Source organism: Opisthocomus hoazin, chromosome 4 (assembly GCF_030867145.1).
Source record: "Opisthocomus hoazin isolate bOpiHoa1 chromosome 4, bOpiHoa1.hap1, whole genome shotgun sequence".
In the NCBI taxonomy this organism is placed as follows: Eukaryota; Metazoa; Chordata; class Aves; order Opisthocomiformes; family Opisthocomidae; genus Opisthocomus; species Opisthocomus hoazin.
In genome coordinates, this window is record NC_134417.1 from 85,667,454 (window position 1) to 85,683,869 (window position 16,416).

Sequence of the window (16,416 nt, forward strand, 5' to 3'; positions counted from 1 at the left end):
AAATATGTGAGAAATAGAAATCAGGTTCCTTCCACAGAAAAAGAAAGTGGTAGTCCAACCCGGCACCAGTAACTGCTTGTCTGCATAGTGCAGTACCATCCATGGGCTGGGAGCCTCCCAAAGCTACAACCATAAATGCGTGACAAATGCAATCAGCTTCTCTGTTCGTACCATATCATAGGCAGTTAAGTACGTGTATCTCTGTGTTTAAGGACATGCAGGCACATGTCTTTTGGCCACCCAGAAAATGCTGCTCTGAGCTTCAGCGTTGGGGAAGGCCGTAAAGCAGAAATGTGCTCCCAGGCTGGGGCTGTTTGTAGAGAAAAACAGCGGAGTGATCAATTCTGCTGCCAGTGCTCCGTGCGCAAGGTTAATCTAAGTGACCTTCTGGCCTTACACTCTGTAAGGTGGAGGAACTGCTCTGAAGAAGATGGAGGTGCTGTGAATTTACGTGAGCCAAGGAAAGTTTCCTGACAGAAATACTTTTGATTTGTTTTAGCACTAAGTCCTCATGGCTATAGACGACTTTCTCTGGCGGCGCAGACAGCCAGACAGGCTTGTGTAGCTGCTGTCCTCTGTCTGCCACTCCGCAAACCCCGAGTCCCTGCCTGCGCCGGGGGGTTAGCTGAGTCAGGAACATGACCGACGGAAAAAACAACCATTTTTAACAAGCGGTGCTCAGCAAGATCAATGTGGGTCTCCCCTGAGCCGCTGAAACTTCTGGGTGAGCACAGTACTGAAAAAAAGTGCAGAGGTGGAAACGAGCGACCAGAACCAGGGGAGGTTTTGGGGTGGTTGAAGTCAACTTAAGTGAGATTGCAGGTTGGAAGATCTAAGTTAGCAGCAGACAGCTCCTCCTGCCTCAGCAGCATGGACCTCTCCTTCATGCTGCTTCAGGCCTCACAGAAGTCCAGGCTGAACTCGAGAAACTAAACCAGGTGGTTCGCTTTCAGTGGGTTTGGCTCCATGTTGGTCAGATAAGAGCCACAACCTCTGATGATGGAGATCGTCTCAGAGAAGTGCCCAGACTCACTTTTCACACTGTTCTGTAACATGCTGTGGAATTCCACCAACTTCAATTGCCTTTTTCTGCATTTATGCACTAATAATGTAAAAATAAATACAAGTGTTAGCATCCTTTGAATCACATAATAAAGATTTGGCACAAATAATGACAAATTTGTTCCTTTGTAGAAAACCTCATTTTAGTAACTCCGGGTTTCATTAACTTTTTGCCAAGTCTGCATGAATGAAAGCCCAGGCTTAAAGGAAAATTCTGTTCTTCATTGTTTGGCTGATACTAATTAACCCAAATGGAAAGCCTGTAAATGAAGGAAATCATGGCAAGCCAGAAAGAAAGGCTATAGGGATAATTACGTGCCACTTTTCACAAACATTTTTCCCAAACTCAGAAAACATACAGAAGTTGGCAGGCACCTTAGTAGGAGCAGAAGTAAGGACTTCTACTGAGATGCAAAGAATGGAGCTTATAAATTACAGTATCGCATTTTATTTGTGGCAAATTATTTGTTCTTGCCCAGAGCACTGGGAGGACTTGCATTCTTCTTTCTTGGTGCATTACAGTCAGGTCCAGAACTCATTTAGAAAGTATTGTAATGTTTTATATATATATATATTTATATATATATAAGTATGTATATATCTATCTAGAAAATTTATACAGAGATGGTTATTGGTAGTCTGAGGGAAAGACAGAAAGAATCAGCCTCATTTACAGAACCGAAGATTTAGATTAGATATTAGGGAAGACCTTAAGGAATTTTTACAACACATGAACAATGTATTGGGAAGGCTGTGTAGATGCTATCCCTGGAAGTTCTAAAGACGAGGGATTAACTAGGGATTCCTCCTTCTCTCCCCAGTCCATGCCGGCAGCTCCTTTCAGCTCTATGTGTGGAGACTTCGGAGTTTTGAAGAGCCCTGCATCAGTCTGCATAATTAATTCCTTGATTAGCTAAAAACTACTATGCAGCCCTCCCGGTAGACCAACTTCACGCAAGGGCTGTAACGACGTGGTGCTATGGTACACTTGTTGCAGAAGGTCTTGGAGCAGGAGCGGCTGTAGAGACGTGTAACTAAGTCCAATTACACCGTGTACCATCCTGCTAGCTATGTTTTGATAAAGGCATATCCAGCTGCAGCTTAGGGCTGCTTTTTTATCCTGGCCGAGTGACACACAACATCTCATTCACCTTTCCCTGTGGGCTAATACGTCAGACACATTGCTTAGCAGGTAATGGAAAGGAGCGTATCTCCTCCTGCGAGGCTACGTCTCACTTCTGATACAGAATGCCCCTACGTTAGATGTGCTAACGAGAGCGTTCTCTTCCCCTGCTCACTTATGCACAGTTACAGTAAAGGTACACCTGGTTACCTGGCACTTGCAAAACATTTTGTAACTATTATATTAAAAAGGAAAACTGTCAAGCAGATGACAAGGCATTCCCAGTGCAGCTCTGGAACTGGAAGAGAATCGAAAATGAAACCATCCGTTCCAGTACAGCCTTTGAGGCTTCAGTGTTGCAGTACAGATAAAAAGAAAGTTTTTAATTATAAATCGTATTTGCCATTGCAAGTAGTGCCACTGAAGAGGAAAAATGCATAGACAGTTCAAGCCAAAGCAGAGCCCTCTATGTATCTGTCTTGTATATTTTGGTTCAGATTATAAAACCAGATTCTTGTTTATGTTAAGAAATCAGTGTGGTGATAACCAGAAGAGTGCCTCCTGGGACTGCTTACCAACTCTCCAGACACATTGAAACCAGCATCAGCTCTCTAAAAAAATGGGTACTTTTGTAAAGATGTATTTTACTGAAAAAGTAACATCTAGAGAGCCAGCTGCCACCAAACGAGTATGTATTATTTACAAAGGACTCAGCGAGCCTTCTGCTCACTGGAGTAAAACAAATATACAATTTAATCCAAGCTCTGAATTTAATTAACTGCAAGAAAAAAAATCACACTTGTTTTTTCGCAAGCAATTATGCCTAAATATGATATTGTAGGTGCATATTAATTTTTCATATAATCATTTGTGTACACAAATAAGGCATTTGTGTAAGCAAAGACTAATTGTCTGCACAAATCTTGTCAGCTCAGTGGGCTTCACTATGTGCAAGCAACGCCCATCGCAAAATAAAGATCCCTTTGTGGCTTTTCTTGAAATATGGTAATAAAATTCTGTGTACAGAACTCTCATAGCGAAGACATATTAGGTACTGTGCTTGGTGTGCTTATAGTACCGATAATGTGCTGTTCGCGTCATTGTGGGCTGTGGCGACGTGCGCAATCTCTGTTCAGTCTCTTCACTAGAGTAAGTAAGCCCAGAAATGAACTCATATTAAGGCATAATTGATCTCTGTGAGTGGTTGCTCCCACGCAGTTACACTGTTGTGGCCGCATCAGAGCAAAGACTGTAGTTAGAGTCCAGTCTTGGATGTTTCTTAGGTAGATGAAGGTTCTGCCATGTGCTCAGCACCTCTGCAAGAGCTGAGTTCCTCTGAAGCAGCCTGGTCGCCATGTGATGTGACCAGACCTACCCACAGGCACTTGGCTTGACACGCGAGTGTGCCACCGCGGGACTGAGCATCCCATGTTATGCGATGGGCACAGGTCCAGCGATGCGACAGGGAAAGACTGCAAACCCTTCCAAAGGAGGATGAAATCAATGGGGAGAATGAACACTCTTAGAAGAAAATACATCATTCCAGATCCAGCATGCTGAGAGACACAAGGCTGCCGCCGCTCCATGTCCCCAGGTCCAACCAGTAGCAAGGCTGAAGTATTCCCAGCCAACACATACACAGAAGCACAAATATATGCTATATATGTACATGTATATGTGGCCAGCCACACACATCACAGAGACACTCAGAGCACTCACACGAACACGGATAGCACCAGTGGCCTTATTCTTCTCCCCCTGTGGCTGGACAGCATGGATGCCCACTAGGGAGAACATATACATATACATACGCGTGGAATCATAGTATCATAGAATGGTAAGGGTTGGAAGGGACCTTACAGATCGTCTGGTTCCAACCCTCCTGCTATGAGCAGGGACATCTTCCACCAGACCAGGTTGCTCAGAGCTCCTTCCAACCTGGCCTTGAACACTTCCAGGAAGTGGGCAGCCACAGCTTCTCTGGGCAACCTGTTCCAGTGCCTCACCACCCTCATGGTGAAGAATTTCTTCCTAATATCTAATCTAAATCTGCCCTCTTTTAGTTTACAGCCATTCCCCCTTGTCCTATCACTACACACCCTTGTGAAAAGTCCCTCTCCATCCTTCCTGTAGGCCCCTTCAGGTACTGGCAGGCTGCTCGAAGGTCACCCCGGAGCCTTCTCTTCTCCAGGCTGAACAGCCCCAACTATCTTCGCCTGTCCTTGTAGGAGAGGTATATACATATATATATGCATATATACAATGAGGATGCCTCTATCAGCTGCTCTCGGACACTCAGTCTGACCAGTAGCTGGCCCCTTGATCCCAGTCTCCCCAGTTGCTGGCATCTGGATGTACGAGCCCTGAGGCTGCAGCCCTACTCCAGTTGGTGGTAAAGAGCATCAGACACACACAGCACGCCAGGACTTCCCAGGTCCCATAAGTGACCCCTCTGTGCTCTCACTGTTGTCCGAAAAGCGGCTTCTTTGCGCGGTGTGCAATAAGCCAGTCCTCACACGCTCAGGAGAGGTATTGTTTTATTCAGGCCTGAGTGCTTGGTGGATTTCCACAGATCAAGCACACCCAAGGCTGGATTCTTCATTAGATTTATACATTGAAGCCATGCGTATTCTATCTGTCTAATACATATTCATTCTAATCTACATGAGATGTGTAACGATGTGTTGTCATTCTTCTCGGCTCCTTTTCAGACCCTTCTGTGCATCTCTTCCTCCTTTTTGGGGGTTTCTGGTAGTCCTTAGTTATCTTCCTGGATGAAGTACCCTAACTCCTTTTATCCATATATGGTCACATGTCACCTAAGGACAACTTAACACTACTTCCTTCTGCCAACTTTCCTGTGTTCCTTCCAGAAGGAGGACTTGTCTTTGATTAAACGGATAGTGTAGATGGCCAAGATATTCTGTCTTTAAGCTTAGGTTAAGCGTAAACATAATTCTGGTCATGCACTACTTGATCAAAGGGACGCTCTTAAACACAAACCATACCCCTTCTTTCCAAGGGAGGAGCTTGTTTATTGGATGAACCCTAGAGATACACAGATGCTCTCACACCCAGAGCTGGCCCTCAGAGACCTTCTTTGCTGACCACCTTTGCTGCCGGGCCACTTCACCACCTGGTCCAGCTTGATCTGGGGCTGATGGCTGTGCTGGCACAGCCCCAGGAGCGGCCAAGACAGGGTGGTGGTACCTTAGTTTGGATTCCCACCTTCCCCTGTGCTCCTCTGACTTGTGCAGATGGGCCTTGGATGGGCTGATGGTCCCTGGGATGGGCCTGGGAGCTGTCTGGCAGGGTATGATTTGGGATCCCCCTTCTGCCATTGTCACTCTGAGCTTGTGCAGATGAGCTTTATCTCATAACCTAACAAATCCGTATTGAGGCCAGGTACAGCTGAGCACTTCGTTCTGCTCCTTGCTATGAGTAAGCAGTGGGACCAGCCCAGTGATCTGACTTCGCTCTGTGTTCTGGCCTGGGAGCAGAACCCAAAATTTATTTCTGGCAAGTACAGGGCATATTTTCCTTGCTCAGTAACATGCTTTTTCAATCTAGTTTTCTGTTCATATGGTTCACAAACTAGATCACACACACGATGCAAAAATTGGAGCTATTCATTTTTGTTAGAATTGTCTAATGACTAGAATTTAAATAACTTGTTGACAGGTGACTCATGAAATACATAAAGAAGTAAAAAATATGTTCATTAATTTAATTGTACTGCTTATTTAGAAGATCATTGAGGGGAAGAATTTGTGATTCATGTGAGTAGTCTTTTCTCCTGGGAGTGGTCATCTTGAAGCCAACAAAACTGTGGATAACAAAAATGATACTTCTGCGTGAGAAGATTAGTATCACTGCTAATAATACAGCAGCCACTCTATGTGACCCAAAATCCAGTACTGAGATTTACAAAAGTACTTCTCGGGGGCCACTAAAACTGTCAGGTCTCTAAACTTCTACCAGGCAAGTTTTCTGCAGACCTGTTGCTGCGTGCTGTTTCATGGCACGCACAGAAATGCCTTTGCTCCAGCTGTGCCACGCAGCTGGTTACCGACCTGACATCTGCCTGAGCTCAGGCAAGATTTTCCAAGTCCTTCTTCCTTCTCCAAGCACAGCTATGCAGTTCAGTCCAGGAGCTGCTTTCAGGGCTTATCTGTTCGGTGGAAGGAGGATGTGATGGTCCCATTCTTCCCATTTTTATCAAAGCTCTGTGGTTAAAGAACAGAGGACATAGGCACCCAGCGGCCGTACCTACCTTGTGCCTCAGGGAAGTTGCTGTTACTCCATTCAGGAAGAGAAGGACAGACACAAATGTCCATGTCCTACATCCCAGGTCAGGGCTCCAACAACTTTATCTTTGCTTTCCAGGACTGAATTTATAAAACAACTTTCTTTTGGTAAAGCTTTTTTAGTCAATTCTTAATGTCTTTTTTTTTTTTTTTTCTTCCATGTTGCATTACAATTCCATACTGTGGATGGAATTAAATTTTATTCTTGGATTAGTCCACAATAACAATCCTGGTTAAGTTTGACACTTTATTAATGGGTATCTTTTTGTGGAAAACTGCTTTTGCAATGAATTTCAGTGATCTAATGCAGTACTCTGACCTTATATTGCTAATAGATGATATACTGCAGTGGATTTTCAAATTGATGGGATTTAAAATGCCAAATTTATCTCATATTCTTCTGATTTGACTAACCGAACAAACAGAAGATCCAAAGCAGCCCCACCTGATGTACAGTAGCACAGTTTGAACTGAAGGTTTGGGAAGGGGCATTATTATTAAAAATCATGTTCGAAGCGTGCTGGTTTTTTGCATTATGCTTCTTTGTCAGTACTAGCACAGTGCCTGATTTGTGATACTTGTAAACTTGGAGTTGTACGAAGAACCAAAAATAATGTGGCTGTGGTAAATCTGAAGGATAGGAAGGCCAGGGGAACTCATTAGAGTAACAAAGAAAATAGGCTGAGCAGAGAAATCAAGAGGACAAATCGCTTCGGTTTTCTTTGTGTGGAGTGGGAATATGCAACAGCGTAGTACTCTTGTGATTAGGGGCAGTTTAGCAATCGCACTGAGAAAGAAGATGAAGCCAAGTAATAAATGACACCAGGAAGAGAAAAGAACTCAGAGAAAAATGTGGCACAGAAACCTGAGACAGCGACGTTTATGAAAGAAAAGAGGTGAGAACGACCAGTGCTGGAAGATGCAGGTGATTACAGAGGCACTGAAATCCGAAAGGAGAGGAAACTCGGGAGGCAATAGTGTTAATGATATCTGATGGGTCGAGGAGAATAAGAAAAATATTTCGCTGCAGGGGAATGAAGATTTTGGTCAAAGTAGTTCTAATTTAGTGGGAAGAAGTCAAAATGGATCAAAAATGGAGTTGGAAAGAGTGGAAATTACGGGACAAAGAAAGCAAAGGCCGGAGTCGGGTGCCTGGACAGCGGCGACAAAGGCAGGGGAGGCTCAGAGGGGTTTTTTAACGACAGTCCAGGAAATGCCTGGGACAGAAGAAAATGACCCTAAACACGTATTATTAGAAAAGACAGAAAGTGAGATGAGAATACGAATTATTGGGTGAAAGGGATAAAGAGATTTGAAAACAGATGGTTATTTCTACTTTTTGCCCTGTACTAAGAAAAAAGTGCATCACATAGAAGTTTAGGGACTTTTTACCTCACTTTTCACTAAAAAAGTAAATTGTAATGGGGGGGGGGGCAATACAGTAAAACATGCAACCAGAGGGTAAGATCTCTTTCTGGAGTAGGGACAGCACGGGTGATAGGTTGGGTCTTTCTTACACAGCTGGAGCAGAAAGGGGCAGATGTCACGTGGCGAGCCAGGAGACCAGAAGAAAGGCAGATGAAGCGCCTTCCTTCAAAAAGGACGAGAAGGAAGTTGGGAACTTGTATACTACAAATTTCACTTCAGCTTCCCCCAGAATACTGGATAAGTAACAAATCGCTTGTAAACAATTAGCAGTTTTTACCAGGTATGTTTGCAGAGTAACTCAGGTTAAAGAAATCTGATTTTCTCCTGGGAAAGCGTGAAAGGCCTTGTACAGAGGAGGCAAACAACAGGTGTCCTGTATTTTTATTTCAGTAAGCCTTTTGATGCCATCTCCTAACATCGCTCTTAAACATGGGAGGGAAATATTGTCCATGTAAAAGTGTTATGAGGGGTCAAACCTCCCTTGGAAGGGATAGCGTGGGGGCACATTTTGTCCGACAATCCGGCTCTTGGAATTGCTCATTTCTCTCGGTTGACTATAGAGGTAATTCATAAGATGTGATGATTTCTGCTTCCTGATCAGTTGTCTCAACGTTGGGCAGGGTACACCCCGCTGTGGGTTGGAAGGGTTTGCTGTCCACACAGGAGGATGCTCTGAGCAGGCTTTTGAGGGAAAACGTCCGGTTTGGGCAGCAGTTGGTGTGTTCCTCAGCGAGCTGGATGCCGGCATACGTATCCGCCTGTTGGGTTTGCAGGCACTCCCAGCTGGAAGGGCTCTGGGTTTTTTTGGGGGGGAAAGGATTGAATTTTGAAAGGTTCCTGATGTATTGAAAAACCAGTTTGCAGCTGGGAAGTGCAGGATGCCGTAGCTGGTGGCCAGGGTAGGCAGCACATCGTCCGTCCCGGTCGCTGGGTGCTGCTGGATTTCCCCCCTGGTCAGAGGCCAAAGCCCGGAGCCGGGAAGAAGCGGGAGCGGGCCCAGGCCTCGGCTCCTCGCTGCCGCCGCGGTTTGGAGCACGGCGACGCGGCTCCAGCCCGGCTCGGGCCCTCGCAGCCGTGCGAGGGGGCCGTCGGCCGCTCCCCGCCGCCCCGTAAGGGCCCCTCGGCAGAGCCCGGGCGGCAGAGCGGCCCCGCCGCCATCGCCCCGCCGCCACACAGCGGGAGCGGGGGGCGGGGCCTCCGGCGGCGGGGCGGGGCCCGCGGCGGCCCCGAGAGGCGGGGCTGGAGGGCGGTTCGCTCCCCTCCCCCCTTCCCTTCGCGCGGTGCCGGTGGGCGGGTCCGGGTCTCCCCGCTGCCCGCCTCTGCCGCTCGGGGCGAGTCCATTGCGTTCTGTACGGGGGGAGCGGCGGACCCGGATGCTGGCTCCCGGTCCGGTTCGGAGAGAGAGGGAGGAGCAGAGACAGCGCCCGTGTGTCAGGAGCGGGCGCTGTCCAGCAGCGCGGGGGTGGCCGGTCGGGCGGGGGGAGCCGCTTTGTGCGGGCGGCTCACCCCTCCCCCTTCCACCCTCCCTGCGTCCCGGCGGGGGATGGTGCGTCCCGCAGCGCGCGCCTTGCTCGCGCGGTTCGGCGGCTGGGCGGGGGGAGGGGACGGGAGACCCGGGCCCGGCGGCTTCTCCCCAGTGAGCGCGGGGGATATCGGGGAGGGGGCGCGGGGCCGGCGGCCGGGACCATGTCGGCGGACGAGGAGGAGCTGAAAGTCCCGGAGGAGATGTTCAAAGATGTCAAGTTCTTCGTGGTGGGAGACATCGACCCCAAGGTACCGGGTCACCCTCGCCCCTTCCCTCAGCTCCTTCCTGCCTCCCCCCGCCCCCCCCCCCCCCGGGGGGAGCACTGTGGGATCGTCCAGCTCCTCTGTCTATCGTGTCACCCCCCCCCCCCCCCGGCACTTCTCCGCGCTGGCTCGAGGCTCCCGCGCCGCTTCGCAGCACGCGCCCCGCCGCCTCGCGGGGAAGGGGCGGGGTAACGGCCATGCCCGCGCGCCGCCGCCCGCCATGGGAGCCGGCGGCCCCGTCGCGCAGGCCCCGTCGCCGCCCGAGCGGAGGAGGGGCGGGCGGAGGGACTTCCTGTTGCAGCCCGGCCCGGGCGGGCAGCGGCTCCTCCGCCCCGGCGGCGGGGCCCGCGGGGTCCCCCCGGCCCGGCCCGGCCCGGCCCCTCCCGACCCCGCCCCGTCGCTGTGTCCGCATTCGGGACGGGGCCAGGCCGCGCTGGGCGCGGGCCGGCTTTCCCTTCCCCTCAGGGCCGTGTCTGCCGGCCCGCTCCCCGCCCGCCCGCAGCCCGGGGTTCCGATGCCCACCCCGGGGATCCCCCGGACCCGTCGGAGGTGCCGCCTGTCTCCGGCTTTTCCCCGCCGGGATCCCGAGCAGGCGGGGGGGCAGAAGGCACTGACGGACGGCCCGCCGCCCCCCTGGCCTGGGGCGGTGCCCCCCGGGGCGGGGAACCGGGCCGGGCTGATCCTGGCCCCCGGCGCTGTCGGGTGAAGGGCGTCGAGGAAAAGTTTTCTGCGCCGTGGCCGGCGAGGCAGGAGTTAGAAGCTGCCCTGTCTGGCTGTGGGACAGCGCCTTGGTGCCGGCGCGTCCCTGCCTGCTGCTCCCCGGGACGGAAAGGCTTCGCTGCTTCGGTGGTGGCTGCAGGTCCGAGCTTTGTTCGGCACCGGGTGCTGGCAGTCTCACGCCCGGGCGTTTGCTGGGTCTCGTAGGTCTCTGAGAGAGCTTGAGACGTGGGTGCTGACCTGTGGAGATGGTTTTTATTCGTAGGATTAGGATTATTTGGTAAAAGAAATACAGTCTGGGAATATAGTTCAAGAGCGGGGGAAAAAACCCTAGTGTCTTTAGACAGAAAATTTTTGACTGTGTTAAGAGCTTGAGTAACAATTCCTGTATTTTAAAAAAACCTGTAGCGGCAATATTGTGTGTATGAAGATGAGTGCAGAAAAACAACAGGACTCTTGTTTATCATTTATCACATAAATAGTGTCCCAGAAGGCGTGTCGTTAGTTTTGTGTTGACATAGCAAGACAATCAGTGGTATTCCCATAGAGTAGGTAAACAGGCATTCTCTTTATCTAGTTTTATTTCTTATGTGGAGTTTTATTCTGCTTAGCAGTTAATGCCACTGTCTTAAGACTCTGATTTGCTCCCAGTTAGGTACGCTACATTCTCCGCTCTTTGTGGATGCCTCCCTGGGTTGCAGGCAGGCATAGATGGCTCTGGCGGGCTTGGTAAGGTCGGGCGCAGCGCCGGGAGCTGTTGAGCCGCTTTCTCGTCATGAGCAATGCCCGAATTGAGAAGTCTCGTGGATGTGAGTTGTTCCTGTGGCCAGCTGGCCTCGTCAAACACTGTTCCCTCTGGCGCTCCAGTTTCTGAACTGGCTTTCTGGCGTGGCGCAGCATTACATGGAGGCCAGGGCTTGCTCCTGTCCGCGTCGCTGAGCCCCAGGAGGGAGCACCGAGCAGCGGGGAGGGCAGAGGCCTGCCCCAGCTGGGGTGCAGAGCCGAGTCCGAGCGAGGAGGTGCATTGTGCTGAGCTTGGGGCCGGATCATCGCGGGTGCCATTGTCCTCCCTTCTGCAGCTGCCCGCTGTGGTGCCCTGCAAGCAACCCCAACAAGCGGGGTGCTTACTGGTTGTGTTTTGAACCAAGACAGAAAGGAGAAATTCTAAACTGAACTCTAGAAATAGCTTTTAAACAGAGTTTTTACAGCAAAACATTGTTCCATTACTAATTTAAAAATTACACATGTATTTGGCGATTTTTACTTCTTCATATACAAACAGATGCTACCTTGATTTTGAAAAGAAGTTTCCTCCGTCATCTTTTGAGGAGGAGCACGCTTTGTTCAGCTTAAATTTCCAAATGGTCTCATGGAAGACCAGTTATCTTAATAAATAATAAAACAGGCCCAGCACAAGTGAGCACTCTAATCAAAATAAATCCAAGAGTAAGAAAAAAAAGCAATATATTCAGGTGAATAACTGCGTACCCACTACCTATTAAAACATACACAGCATGAACTAGAAAGGAAATAAAAGTCTGGAAGTGTGCCTAGATGTTCTTTCACAAATGAGGGAGAATTAGGTTGCTGGCTCTCAATGTTGAATCCATTCCATTGGGATGTGCACTTAGCTGCTCACACCTTACAGGGGGTGATGAGTTGATGTCAGCTATTGTTTTTTTTTCATAAATGCTTTTCCTGCTTTCCTAAAAGATGTAAAACCAAACCATCATGCTTTGGAGTAATGCCAGTTAAAATCAGTATTTCATACAGAAAGAGATAAGAACTAATGTAATGCAGCGTGAGGACTTCGAGCAGGATATTTAGTTTCTGGTTATCTCTTGTTTTATTATTATTTTAGGGTTTTTTTATGCCCTTGTCTTACTTCTTAGTTTTGAACTATTTCTCTTGTTTCTTCCAACACATATTTTAGTGGGAGAGAACAAAGATGGAATGTATATGCCCCAAAAGATGGAATTTCACTTAATAGATTTAAGCTAGCACCTTAAGTGCAGGATTTTTACAATGAACATACTAGAGTTTTCAGCATTTTGTTTTGTAGTTACAGGTATACGGTTGATACTAGTACAGATGAAGTTCTTTAATTGTGCCAGTACAACTTTAAAGTCCAGGAACTACTTAAACTGAGAAGTCATGTATTCTGAGACGACTTTTGAAGCTGGCATGAGCTAAATTAGGAAAAGTCTTTTTCATGTGATTACTCAAAGTGGTATGAAGTTATTACCTATCATATTTATAGTGTTTAAACTTGCTGCCTGAAACTAGTGTAACTTTTTGCATAAGCAGACTCTTTGCACAGACTCTTTACTGGAGCGTTGTTTCGATACAAACGAATTCACACTTTTAGCTTGTTAGCTGTAACTTCTTTCTCATGCTGTCAGATTTGGGTGCTCAGTTTTCATTACATTCCGTCCTGGTTTTAGCCTTCCCAGAAACAAACAGTTGAATGGGGCTTGTAACTCAGGGAGAGCTGTGCAAGATAAGGAGCTTGTGTGGTGGGGCTGGTCTGAAATATCTACCATTTTCAAAAGTGTTTTATTTCGATTTAGCTTTTCCCATAGGAATTAGAGCATCTTGTGTTACCTTGCGGTTAACTGGATTTCCTGCAGGAAGGTATCCTGTGATTTAGGAGGTTGGTGTGTAAAATGGGAACATTCTCTGCTGTTCCTGACTGCGTGGTGGCAAAAGCAGCAAGCTTGTGATCAGTTTTCTTGGTTATTTTACAGTAATTCTTTTGTAGTTTGATAATATCACATATTCATCCACTGCAGAAAACAAGTTGATTTTTTTAAAACATTACGTTTTAAAGTCATGTACTTCAGTCAGGAAATGCCAAAATTGTCTCCTCACTGAGTGGTGACTTTTCCACTCTTGTTTTTCTGCTCAGCGTAGATGCTTTATACTAGCCCGACGCCACATTTTGAAAGACGCTCTTTTTCAGTGCCTTCTCTGTCCTGTTTAGTGTACAGGGTAGGTAGCAATTGCTTAAGGACCACTTACTTAATATTTTGTTTGATGAGTGCAGTGCCTTGCTCTCTGCGGTTTACTGTTGCGGGGAGAGCGTCCTGCCAGGAAGGCAGCGTCCTCAGCAGGTTGTGAGGGACACACATCGGTCCCTAGCAGGTTTTGGAGGATGAACATCATACCAGCTTGGTTCTGGAAAATCATTGTGAAGTGAAACTCTTATTTGTTTCTGAATAATAAAAGGAAAATTTACTTTTAATTGTAATTTTTAACATTTTGAACTCTAGACCTTAGGATTTTAAAACGTTTTTCTCTTCCTCCCCTCTACACCCCACCACCTTCTCTGTTACTTTTATTCAAATAAAAGTGTGTCCCGTTTCTGGGGAGTAGGGCTGGGTTCATCACACAGATCTCTACAGCTGAGCTGAGAGAATGCTGAACTCTTAAACCAACATCAGCGGTATGGGCTGTGCAAAAATAGGTATAAGATGAGCTGTGAGTTGTGACTCGGTTTTGCATTTTCTGAGGACAGAGTGATGGAGTGAGACATTTCAATTCCAGGTCTTTAAGGGTTGTGCCCCAGTTTTTTTTCTTTCTTATTTCTCCAGATCACTCTGTGTCCTCCGTCACTTCTTTTCCCAATATGTCAACTCTTCGTTAGAATGTTTTGCGTTCTCAAGGCAGTGGTTGCAACTTTATTTTGCTTGCAGATCCTTCCTTCTCATACCGAGGGGGTGTTAGACATATTCTTTCCTCGGTTCTTCTGTCTGGCTGCATTGTTTTGGAGCAGCTGGACAGCTTCTTCAGACTTACTCGGAAGCTCTGGGGTGAGGCATGTTGACTGGATCTAGAAATGTTGGAACCAAATGCATTTGGTGAAGGTGGAATTCTTTTCTTAGCTGTTGAATGAACATTTACAGAAAATGCATGACCATTTTTTTTCTCTATCTGACTAAATAACTGGCCAAATCTGGGAGAATTCCTATGAAGACTGCAATGTACAGTCATGATGTTACCTTTTCTAGGGTAACTGTTGGGTTACTTTTTTTAAAACTTTGAGCTCTCTTTTTGAAGTATATTCAAACACTTCCAAAGCTACCATATCCAAAAAAAAAAAGAAACCCACACCACCACTGAGGAGAAGGGGTTTCTTACCCTGCCTGAGAGAAAATTGTTTTGAAATGCTTTTTGAGGAATATATGTTTTGGAAAAATGTTGACGCTTTCCAGATTTCTGCACCAGCCTGGATTATTTTGGAAAGTAAATCTTCAACTTGCATGATTAAAATATGGCAGCGGTGTAAACCAGTGGCGACCAGGTTTTAAATGGGATGCATTTGGCAACTTCAAAAAGAGTGCTAGCCACTTACAGGAAGATAACCAAGAGAGGAGGTCATATTCATTCCTCTTGTGTTCGTGTGTTCTTGCATTAGTGTTTTCCTCCAATAAAAGGTGCTAGAAATTGTTGATGTCTCCCTGTTCTCTTTTGGATTTAGGTTATTCAACTTCTGAAAGCTGGGAAAGCAAAGGAAGTTTCTTACAATGCTCTGGCTTCACATATTATTTCGGAAGATGGGGACAATCCAGAAGTTGGAGAATCTCGTGAAGTTTTTGATCTCCCTGTGGTAAAGGTGAATGACTCATCCGTGATATTGTCAAAGTACTGATGTGGATACTTCATTATTATAGCAGAAAATATTCATGCTTGGATGATGACCAAATGAAACATATCTTTAGAAATCTTTTATTCTTGTTACACAGACTTTTATCCTGACTGATAGACTTCTTTTACAATTCTCTTCTCTCTTTTCTCTTATTGCTGTATATCTGTCAGTGGTTTGGGTTTTGAATTTCTCTGTCAATACCTTTGGGTACATAATTTTGGATTATTTTTTTCCATATGGTTGCAGGTGGCAGTAGAGAATTTTGATAGCTTATGTAATGAGAGTTCACCTGAGAGTACAGAAGTATGAATTAATTCCAAAAAATAAAAGGTGCTCAGCTAGAGACCTTGTGGTTATAGTGAGTGTGCTGGTTAATTTTTAGTTCCTTTTTATGAAGTGTTCTGTGGCATAATTTTAATCTTATAAACAAGACGACTGTTGCCATTTGCACGTGAAGGAAGGACATCAGCGTTGTAACAGTGCTTTCTGCTTTCTGATGCCATTTACTTAAATAATTTAATTTTCTTTATAACTGCTACTAGCTAAACTTTTTCATTTGCCAAACAAGAGCAAGTCTTTTGGTAATGTCATTTAATTTGACCTGAAAACATCACAGCATGATCTGCAATCGAGAAGATCAGACTGAGTATTAAGGGAATGGAAGTCAGAGGCAAAGGTAGCTTGTTATCGAGAGAAAAGGGGTAGAGAATAAGAAAGAGAAAAACTTGAGAGAGAAAAATCTCCCCCTTTTTTTTTTGCAGAGGACTGAGGATTTATGAATTAGGTGGCTTTAGTTCATTTTTGTAATGCCTTTTTTGAAGGGAGGGAGAACAGCAAGAATTGGGACACCATATACGTAGTTACCACAATACATTTATTTGTTTGCTTCTTGAGGAAAAGTCATTTCATACTGAATGTGATGCCACTCTTTCCCTCTTATTCCTTATATGCTGTATTGGGAACACTGTCCTACATCTCCTCCCTTCTCCACCATGTCCCTCTCTCCCCAAGGGGTGAATACTGTCCCAGGACACTGTCAGTTAGCGGTCATCACCTGTGTGCTTAGCAGCCCTTATAGCTGTGTGCTGAGAAACTTCTTTCCATGTAAGGTTCTGATTCCTGACTGCTTGGTGACGAGTGTAAGGTAGGGGATTTTTTTTTTTAGAGCATGGAAAACTGAAAAAGGGGAGGGGATGAATAAATACTGTAGGTGATTTTCCTGGCAGAATAGAAAGACAAGAGAAAGGTATCTTGTCCTATATTGCTTCACAGCCTTTCAGCAGTCTTCGTATTAACTCGTACTAATAAATCAGAACAGTCTTTTTTGTAAAGGCTTAAGTACA

General features: G+C 46.6%; 1 protein-coding gene across 1 annotated transcript in view; it reads left to right on the forward strand.

Moving 5' to 3' along the window:
- Window positions 1-9,546: 9,546 nt before the first annotated feature.
- Window positions 9,547-16,416, forward strand: part of PAXIP1 (PAX interacting protein 1) — a 38,482-nt gene continuing 31,612 nt past the window's right edge. Inside the window, exons 1-2 of the mRNA XM_075419775.1 lie at window positions 9,547-9,693; window positions 14,906-15,040. Coding sequence (XP_075275890.1) covers window positions 9,607-9,693; window positions 14,906-15,040 — 222 coding nt within the window. The 5' untranslated portion in view covers window positions 9,547-9,606. The remainder of the gene's footprint in view (window positions 9,694-14,905; window positions 15,041-16,416) is intronic.